General features: G+C 39.0%; 1 protein-coding gene across 1 annotated transcript in view; it reads right to left on the reverse strand.

Annotated features, from left to right (window-relative positions):
- Nucleotides 1–10,024, reverse strand: part of CDKL5 (cyclin-dependent kinase-like 5) — a 176,544-nt gene that overhangs the window by 2,506 nt on the left and 164,014 nt on the right. The window contains exons 15-16 of the mRNA XM_006835594.1: nucleotides 8,365–8,464; nucleotides 3,015–3,134 (exon numbers count right to left, since the gene is read on the reverse strand). Of these exons, the coding sequence (XP_006835657.1) occupies nucleotides 3,015–3,134; nucleotides 8,365–8,464 (220 nt within the window). The remainder of the gene's footprint in view (nucleotides 1–3,014; nucleotides 3,135–8,364; nucleotides 8,465–10,024) is intronic.

The raw sequence follows: 10,024 nt of genomic DNA on the forward strand, positions 1-10,024 counted from the left end.
TGACTGGCTTACAAGCTTTCAAGAGGGAACCTAGATTCAGTGGGTGTGAAGGAAGGTAGAATCTCCACTGAGTAGTATCCACTCTGTCTAGACGTGGCTGATGAAATGTGGATGGGTCTCTTGTGATGCAATAGTGAATAATTGTTATCAGGACTGCTTGTGAGGGTTGGAAATGTAAAGGTAGACGTTTTGCAGCAAGGAGGGGAGTGATTAACTCTTCAGCCTAGAAGCGGAGGTCCCTGGGAGCATCAAGGGAGAAGAACGGAGAGCAGGACCCTACCCAGAGAAGCAGTGACACCTGAGATGGAGGCAGAGACAATGACGTGGAGAAATGGAGCAGCTGGGGACTTAGACACAGAGAGGGAGAGGAGCTGTGTGCTGATGACCTGGGGATAGGCTTGTAGTGTATACCCTTTGGTTGGTTGATGATGCATGGAGGGGATTGTAACCATAGCAATGAAACGATATACAATAGGATGAATGTAAAACTAATGTTCTCCCATGTAAACTATCACATAATTCACAATAAAACATTAAAAAAAAAAAAAAGTTGGAGTGACTCAGAACCAAGGTCTGGCAATCTACTTCTGAAAAAGCAGCCACTGAAAAGCCTATATAGTGCAGTTCTACTGTACACAAATGGGGTCTGCCATGAGTTGGGGTTGACTTGAGGTTGTTGTCATTTGTTCTCATTTTCCCAATTTTCATAATTTCCACTGATATTGTAAAATCTGAATGCTTCCTTTCTGCACATTCATGTTCTTTGGGAGGGAGGTAAGTTTTGGCCATTAAAAATGTGAAGCAAAGAAACACAAGTAGAAACCCTACAGAATCTAAAATACAACTCATTCATAAGAGGTCTTCCGTTCCTAAAACAGGATCCCAGCTGACCTCCTGTCTGCTGGGTGACTGCCTTACGGACGCTTGAGCAAGGCAGAAGGCAGGCTCCTGAAAGTCACTATGCCCCTCGACGGGTCAGTGATTTCAGGCAAGTTCTACCCGTTAGGCTTTCTCAGTGGTCAAAGGTGGTTGGTTCACTTCTTGCTCCTCTATCTGAGGGCATGGAGAAGGTCGCTATTAGAAGAGGCATATAAAAACCCTCTGAAAATCAGGACCCTCACATGCCCCAGAACACTGGACACTGGCACTGATTGCCAGTCTTCAGAGCCCCTCTACTCCTAGTGCCATGGTACAAGGGACATGCATTTAAAGATCTAAAAGATGGAGAAGAACACTACAATATTAAAAAGCACAAGGCCTTGAAATCCAAAATTCAGGCCTTCAGAATTGACCCTGTCAGAACTCAATCCCGGGGAAGTAGCATCCATTGCAATTCCAGTCTTTCCAAGAAAGCTTTGTGGTCCTCAGAGGTGGGAGCACAGTACACTGCACACTCCAAGTGCTCACAAGGACTTTCTGTTGTTGTTTTTTTTTCCATTGGTATGATGGTGTAACGAGATTCTGAGTGATTTGTATAGCCTTGACCATATGTAACTATCAAGCAATTACAATGACCTGAATTGTGCTGGAGATACCAAGGTCTTGAAAAGAGCTTCTTGACAAAATAAATGGTTTTACTAAAACTGTTCTAAATTGGGACAAGAATATCAGGCCCTTACTCAGAGCCTTGTGCTTTCAGTTTAGATATACACCTAATAAACTTGACTCTCTGGTTCTCTACCTTGCCACCCAGATTGTTAGAAGCAGAGAATATAAATGGTTAGGAACAAAGAACGACAATTTGTAGATTCCCTGGCAGGAGCTGAAAGGAGCAACTTATAGTTAAGAGACTAAACCAAAAACTATAAAAAGAAGAAGACCACTTCCCCCTCCAAATCACAGGACTCTAGTCGTTGGCAGGCACAAATAACCCTACCGCCTCAAAAACTTATATATGGGTGCCTGAAATTATAGTCAGAGGAATAATTCATTTAGAAAATATTGAGTATGATTTAAAAATGAGCTAGGTTATTTTTTAATTGTATTCATTAGGGGATACTGAAATAAAACACTATTCTGTTGTTGTTGTGTGTGCCGTCGAGTCAGTTCCGATCCATAGCGACTGTACAGGGCTTCTGAGGAGCAGCTGGTGAGCTTAAACTGCTGACTACTATTAGTACACTTGTAATCAAAATCGTTGTTTAAAGGAGACAAACCTCATTTAATCTGAAAAATCTCCTGATGTGGTTTCTTAGTCTGCCATTAATAATGGCAAATAAACATGATTAATGCAATACTTGTCTGGCATGCAATTGCTAATGCAACTGTTTGTTTATTTTCCATTTGAACTAACATGAATTTCAAGAAGCTTTAATATTCTTTCAAGAAAGCTCATCATACTGTCTCTCAAGGCCCAATTCATATGCTACCACCTTTACCGAAACCTCAATCTTCCCAACAGCCTCTCTTTTACTCCAGGCCTTGTTTTTTACCATGAATTTATAGATATTTATGGATTTTCTCTCTCTCCTAGGCCAGAGAATATTTGCAGGCTGGGATTATGTTTTATTAATTCCCCCTCAATCCTCTACCTACCCAACTCCACATCCAGTGAAAACTAATGGAGGTTCACTATTTCCCAGTAGGAATGGGTCGCTGAAGGCAAGATTCAGCCTGACTCCCAAGAAGGATCTGGCTATTAATGAGGGTACATTCTGGAAACCTTAGTCTTATTGCAATACTAAACAAACAAAAACAAAAAATCAAGCCTGTTGCCATTGAGTCAACTCCACTTCAAGGCGACCCCATGTGACAGAGAGGTGCCCCATGAGCTTTGCATGGCTGCAGCCTTTACAAAAGCAGCCTGCCAGGCTTTTCTTCAACAGCGCCACTGGGCAGCTTCAAACCACCAATCCTGAGGTTAGTTGTTGAACACAAACCATCTGCGCCATCCAGGGACCTTCGCTGTAACATTAAGAGGCGAAATCTTCTCAACCCTGGCCCCACCCTACTCCCTCAATGTGAATCAGGTACTGTAGAGTCTGGCCATCTACGAAGGATGCAGCTTCACTCACTTGGGTTTGTAGATCTGGAATTTTCTCCGGGCGCCACTCCTTTGGTCTGCTGCCCGAGGTGCTAGCAGTGTGAATGGCTTTCTGTAGTGTCAGCAGATCTGGGCCATCAGAATTGGGCATCTGGAACAGGAGTATGGAAGAGAACTCAACAGCGTATGCTGATAAGCCTCATTCAGCTATGCAACCAAAAGGAAAACAAACCCCAAAGAAAAGAAAACCAAACCAAAACTTAACCAAAATAACTAAAGTTTTAAAAGGACCCACTAAAAAAGGAAACCAAAACTCTCCCAATGGTCACAATGCAAGTGATGCTAGTAAAGCCCACTGCCCTCTGAATCATTTTCCCTGCATGAGGAAAAATTGGCAGATGTCATGCAGCTCTGTTAAAACCTCAACCCTTAAAGCATTCCCATGCTGTTAGTTTTAGTCGCTGTAGGAGAGAACAGTTATATGGGGGTAGGACCAGAAATTGCTGTCGTATCCTCATTCCATATTGCAGTTAGGTTATGAACCAGTTCAATAAAACAAAAATTTTGTCCTGTTGAGAAAATGATCCAAACACTGTATTTAGTGGTGCCAAATAAATCTAGTATAGTAGGCTTGCAGGGAGAGCAAAGTGGGAAAACATGGTTTGAATCATATTCCCCAAACACTTCCCAGTCAACTTGGGTCTAGCATTATGCACTATGAAAATGTTGGAAATTTGTCTACTCAACAATTTTGGTGAACAAAGAGGAGAGTTATGTCCAGTGCCAAGCAAAAGTCCTGGCTTAAAACTAAAGCACCAGCAAAAGCTAGTGCCAGGCAAGGAAAGAACAAATCACCAACCAACAGAAGGTGCTTTTGTATGGAGTCAGCTAGCTCACTCAGTTTGGTCAATTCAACTTGGTTTCAAAGAAATAAACTGCAAATCAAGTGTTAAACCTGTAAGCCAAATGACAGGTAATCTCTTCACTGGAAATGTTACTCTAATTCTTCACAGGGAACAAGGGTCTTTATAGTATCTGCCAACAATTGGCTCATCAAACAATTCAAACTACTTTTTCCTCTTTAACTGATTCAGAAAATCCAGAATGGCAAAGGCTTTATATCTAAATGAATTTATGGAACTGGCTCAGGTACTTAACTAGCATAAAGAGAATATGACCCCATGAAAATAAAAGACATGCTATTGTCATCAGTAAAACACGTTTACTGGAGCGGTTTTCAGGACTACCATATGTAAAAATGGGTACCATGGGTGGAGTGACTACAGGAAGCTTTTTCAAAGAAGAACTATGCTTTAAATGATTCTTTGAATTAAAAAGAGGAAAGAGGGATTTCTTGATGCTTGGATTCTCCCCGTTGGTGGAATCTGTCTGCAATATAAGATACAAGTAAGCTAATTGCAAAAAAAAAAAAAAAAAAAAAAAGTGATGCTTTCATTGAAACTACCAGCCCTTGGAAACCCTAAAATTGTTCATTATTAAGTCACAGAATCTCCATGCTGTGCATCTGGAGAGATTTTGTGTCTTCTGTCACCTGGACACACAGAAGCCAATAATGTAAATCCAAGACATGAATAAATTTCTTCTAAGAACAAGTGGCCATGGTCCATACCCACAGAAAGTACCTTGAGACCTATAGACATTGACTCATGTACCACTTATAAACAATTTCAGGACTCATATAAATAGGGCTCATGTAAACAGAAATATTACTTATAAAGACCTATGTTTAAAGAGCTATTGAGGAACTTCAATTTTTTCCTAATTGATAAAGAAAACTTTAGCAAAAAAAAAAAAAAATCTTCCATGTAGTTTTCCCATTAGGGGGAAAAAAGATACCACAATCCCTTATAAACTTGGTTAAGTCTTGAGCCAGAAAACATCACTTGCAAGAGGACTATCTCTGTTGTGGGATCCTAGTGTTGTATAAAAAGCCTTGTCCCACACTGTCAGAAATATCTATCCAATAGAAAATACTCAGCACAATTCAGAATACTGGATTTTCAAGTCAAAGAAAGAAGTTCAATCTTTAAATGGAAGGCATCATTGCCAGAAGATACTAAGTAACTAGGATACAATTACAGAGTTGGCAAAATCAACATATGCTCTGAGGGTTTATGTAACTCTATGGATATGTAACTGAAGCCAGATTTCCAAAGAAGCTTCCAGATTTGCTCGCATCAAGTCAAATACCTTTAAAATACAGATTTGTTTTTGACATCACTTTTCCCCCTTTTGGATATCGCAACTGTCAAAGAACGAAAATGTACATGAAGGTATCCAGACAGACTTTTATGAATGCTTGTATGATGACATTACAGTCAAATATCCCCTAGTTTTCCTGTTTCAATGAAAGCATTTCTAAAGAGGCTGGAAGAGAAGTGCAAAGACAAGGAGCTCTCCAAAGAGGTGGGCCCCAGCACATGGACAGAGCCTGGAAGAGGCAGATATCCAGGAGAACCCAGTTCTTGTGTTTCCAAGTGACTAGGACTTTGAACAGATCACACCTAGCCTGGGTTCAGTGCCTAACTTAGTGGAATCAAGGGGTTAGATTAGATTTAAGAGCCACCTCAGCTTTAAAATTGCATGCTTCTCTATATGCCCTAGGCATCAGATTTTAATTTCTGTGAATCTTATGCAAAGGCAACCAAGCCTTAAATATTCCAACCTTCTTTTCCTTAGTTACCTTTTGCTGAGTTCTAGATAATGAAAAACAAAGTAATTTTAATTGTGTTCAAATGTTCAAAGATGGCTGAGTTAACCCAATAGCCAAGCTTAGGCATGAGTCTTGGCACACTAGGCTGAGTGCTGTTTGCAAAGCTTACTCTAGACACCAAGGCCCTTACGTTTTCTTTTCCTTTTTCATTAAAAAAAATGCAGTGGTATACACAACTTTTGCTGCAGAATGATGAAGGCATTACTGCCTGTGCACAGATACTTTGCAAATAACATATACAGCAAAACTGAAACTTATGGAAACCTAAGAAGGAAGTGCAAGTGGGAAGGAATGTTTTCAGTTACCAACAAGTTTCCTCCGACTCATAGCGGCCCTAGAGGACTGAGTATAACTGTCCCACAGGGTTTCCAAAGCTGTCATCTCTATGGGGGCAGACTGCTACAGTTTATTCTCATAGAGTGGTTGGTGGGTCCAAGTTACCAACCTTTTGGTTAGCAGCCAAGCACTTAACCATTGTGCAGCCAGGGCTCTTTGGAAAGGATGTTAGAGGATATCAGTTTTCCTATTTACTCTGTTCTATACCTAAGTTTGAACTGGATCCTGAATAAGAAAGCTGATCAACATGTATTTAGTTTACTCATGCCTTGGTGAACCAGTGTAACGTTGGTCTGAAGTAGACAGACATCAAACCTAAATCTATATACAAACCCCCTTCAAAGTCACTCCCTGCCTCCGCCACACACACACACACACACACATACACACACACAAGCTGCAGACCTCTCTGCGGTTAGGGCCAAACACAAAACCTTGAAATGAGAATAACAGTGGTTGGAGAAGGAGACCTAAGATTAACATTCATAAAAGAGAAGTATGTTCTATAAACTAAGATAAGAGTTATTTTATTAGCACGTGAAACATTTTTAATTTTTCTAGATTAAGTCAGGTCTATTTAATTCATCTAGACTGAATAGCTAATGTACTAATATTTGACTGATCAGCATTTTGATCAGATATTCTACTTTAGTGAGCTTTTGTTAGGGATATCAGCAGCTTTTTTTTTTTTTTTTTAAATAAGAATTTCAATACAGGTCTGCAGCCATTAAAATGAATATACTAAAATATTTAAATGCGTGCAGTAATGTACACAAATGTTGTATGTCTAAATATATACAGATACAGAGATAGGTATATATCTGTTAAAAGACAGAATATAAAATTGTATGTTGTTGTTAAGTACTGTTGAGTAGGTTCCCACTTATAGTGAGCCTATATAGGGTTTTCGAGAAGTGGCTGGGAGGCTTGAATTGCCAGCTGTGCAGTTCGAACCAACCTTGCAGTCTAGCGCACTAACCCGCAGTGCCACACCAGAAGAAAAACTTAAAAAAAAAAAAAAAAAGCTTTCCACAAAAATACACACAGATCAGAAGAAATATGATACAAGAGGGCTTCAAAGAAGCTTGTGGAAAAATGGAACTAAAAGATGATGGCATTTTTCCACACACATTTGAAGCCCCCTTGTTTATCAAAATACTACTACTGGTGGATTTTTTTTTATCAATGTTTTTCTATAATGAACTCCTATTTATTTTATCATAAAATAAATTTAGCAAAACAATCAAGTAAAAGAACAATCTAGAAGGGTAGTCTAGAAAAGCCTTTATTAATATTTCTAGAATACCTGTGAGACAAACATCTTACTTTACTACTATAATCTAGGTCATCTTTACTTACTGGAGTGCCACAATTCAAGAATTTTGATAACAGAAGGGACTCAGAAACACCGAGTTCATCTCTACACATTTTAGAGAGGAAATCAATGAAGTCTGTCCCAAAAGGCCATTCTGATTATGCCTTTTTCCTCTTCAAACAAATGAGAGTAAATCAGGTATGCCATAAAACTAGAAACAAAGGCATTTCAAATGGCTAACTCAACCTCGTCTAGTCTTAAAGGTGACACAAAGCATAGCGGAGAGACGTCTGCTTTGGGAGAAGAACTGCTCCTCGGCTGTCCTGTTGTCCTGGTTCCCCTTTTGCTCTTTCACCAGTAAGCAGCAGAACTCTTGCTCAGTGCTTCAGTGAAGGTATGTGCATGGTTCCACGGAGTCAGCCCTTTGTTCAGGTAGAAGGGTCCCAGAGAATATTGCCCAGTTCAATCACAAAATACACATGGTCTTCCTACTAAAGAAAGTCTTGAAATGTCAATCAACTACTATCTCCTCTCTGGGACTACTCAGCTCAGAAACACACTTAGCAACATGGGAATGCTACAACCAGCTAGGGGAGAATAAGGAATGATGGTTAGTTATGAGTTCCAAGATTCAAATGTAAACCCAAACCATTTTGTATGTTTTCACATAACTTGATAAACCCCTGAAAAAGAAAAAAAAATCCTGCAGATTTAGAGTATTTATATGAATATAAATTCACTTGGATAGGAAATTTATTCAGAGAGATTTAAAGTGTTCTCTCTCTTTCAAATTTAGTATTTTTTGATCTGCTGAATCTAGAAATATCTCTGTGATAAGATACTTGTACAGATGTTCAGAAAGAAACATATCTAGTGCTCTTTCTCAAGTCACAATAAGAAAGTTGATCATTTGGCTGCCATGTACACAGTGTAAAGTATTCACAGAATAATGCCCAAACATGTGTCACTGTATATAGAAATTGGTCATCTACTTACTGTTTGAGATTTCTTCTTTTTCTTTTTCATTGACCTGAAGAAACCTTGCTTCTCCTTTTCCTTGAGTTGTTCAGAATGACTAATAGGTTCAGGACTTTTCCTAAATGGGAAAACATTTTTTATCATATTTCAATCATTCTCTTACTATATGACAAATACAATGAATACTGAAAATGCATGTCACCAGGCTCAAATAGCCATGAAGAATCCAGGCCATATGCAAAGACTCTCTAGAAAAGCACAGGAGGAACTGTGGTTAATGATTCTTGGACATGGTTAATGATTATCCTTTGGAACAGCTCACCCAAGCTAGCAATTTGAGCCTTATTACAAATGATCTGGAACTGAGCTGCAGAGCCCTTTCCATGCTGTGGAAAACCTCAGAACTAGAGATACTGAAAAGGGTATAGCTCTAAAGATGCTTCTGTAAATCTCCAAGGAAATGACAGAAACATTTCTAATACTGTAACCCTCCAAGGAAATGACAGAAATACTTTCAATACCTTCAAGGCTACCTTTTTACAATTAGCTCAAGTTTATTAGCAGCATGCTAAGTCATTGAACATTTAAAAAAATACTGCTACAGAAACATTAAAAGTAAAAGTAACAATGACCAGAAACTGGAATATTCACTTATGTAAATCTTTTATCATTTAAAACTAAATAAAAATGTTGTTGCTGTCATTGGTAAGTTCTGTCAAGTTGGTTCTGACTCGACTGACCCTGTCTAGGGTTTCCAAGGAGTGGATGGTGAGCTTGAACCACTGACCATGCTGTTCAAACAGACCTTACAGTCCAGTGCATCAAGCTGCAGCACCACACCAGGACTCCAAATAAAAAAATAGATAATAAAAAAATGTGGATAGAATGAATAATTTAGTACAAAGTACTCTATGACATTAAGTTTAATACCAATGACACTACCGGGTATTTTAATAAAAATGGAAAATATGCCAAAGAGGATTCTTAGCCCCAATATGTCAGTTACTTTTAGGTTAAATTAATAAAATTCTACTAAATATCAATTAATTTAATTTACAGTTTTTATAAAGCAACCCAATTAGTCCTTTTCTAAAAAGATGCATACTACATGTATTTTATTTTTAACATGAAAATTTGTTATGACTGTGGAAAGCTATTTTTTCAAATGATTCGAATTCTTCTCTTACCTATTACCTAAAATATAGACAGGCAGAAATGTTAAAGGGGACAGACTTGATTCATATTTATGGTTTCAGAAGACCAACATAGTGATGAAGTTATTAAACATTTAAGAAAACATAAGCAAAGCCTGTATTATACCTTAATTTAAAGACAACATCTATATGAACAATTGGAGAGCCACATGGCAGAAAACACCATGAAGCTATTAAAAATAAATTGTATCTTAAAAGAACATTCACCAAACAAGATGGCGGATCGGGTGGACGTGTAGCAGAGACCTCCGCCAACAACAACACAGAATACCCAACCAAGCAGGCTCAGGGGCTGGTCCCAGAACTCTGAACCACATATTAAAGCAATACTTAGAAGGTTGGAAGGCTCACAGCTGGGGGAATTTATGGCAGAAGCAAGAAATCTATTGCTTTCTAGCCTGGGACGCTCGGCTGCTCCAGGAGCCGCCATCTTGGGTGAGACCACGTGGGGGAAGGATCGGAGC

The sequence above is a fragment of the Chrysochloris asiatica genome, unplaced genomic scaffold (genome assembly GCF_000296735.1).
Source record: "Chrysochloris asiatica unplaced genomic scaffold, ChrAsi1.0 scaffold00018, whole genome shotgun sequence".
Taxonomy (NCBI): domain Eukaryota; kingdom Metazoa; phylum Chordata; class Mammalia; order Afrosoricida; family Chrysochloridae; genus Chrysochloris; species Chrysochloris asiatica.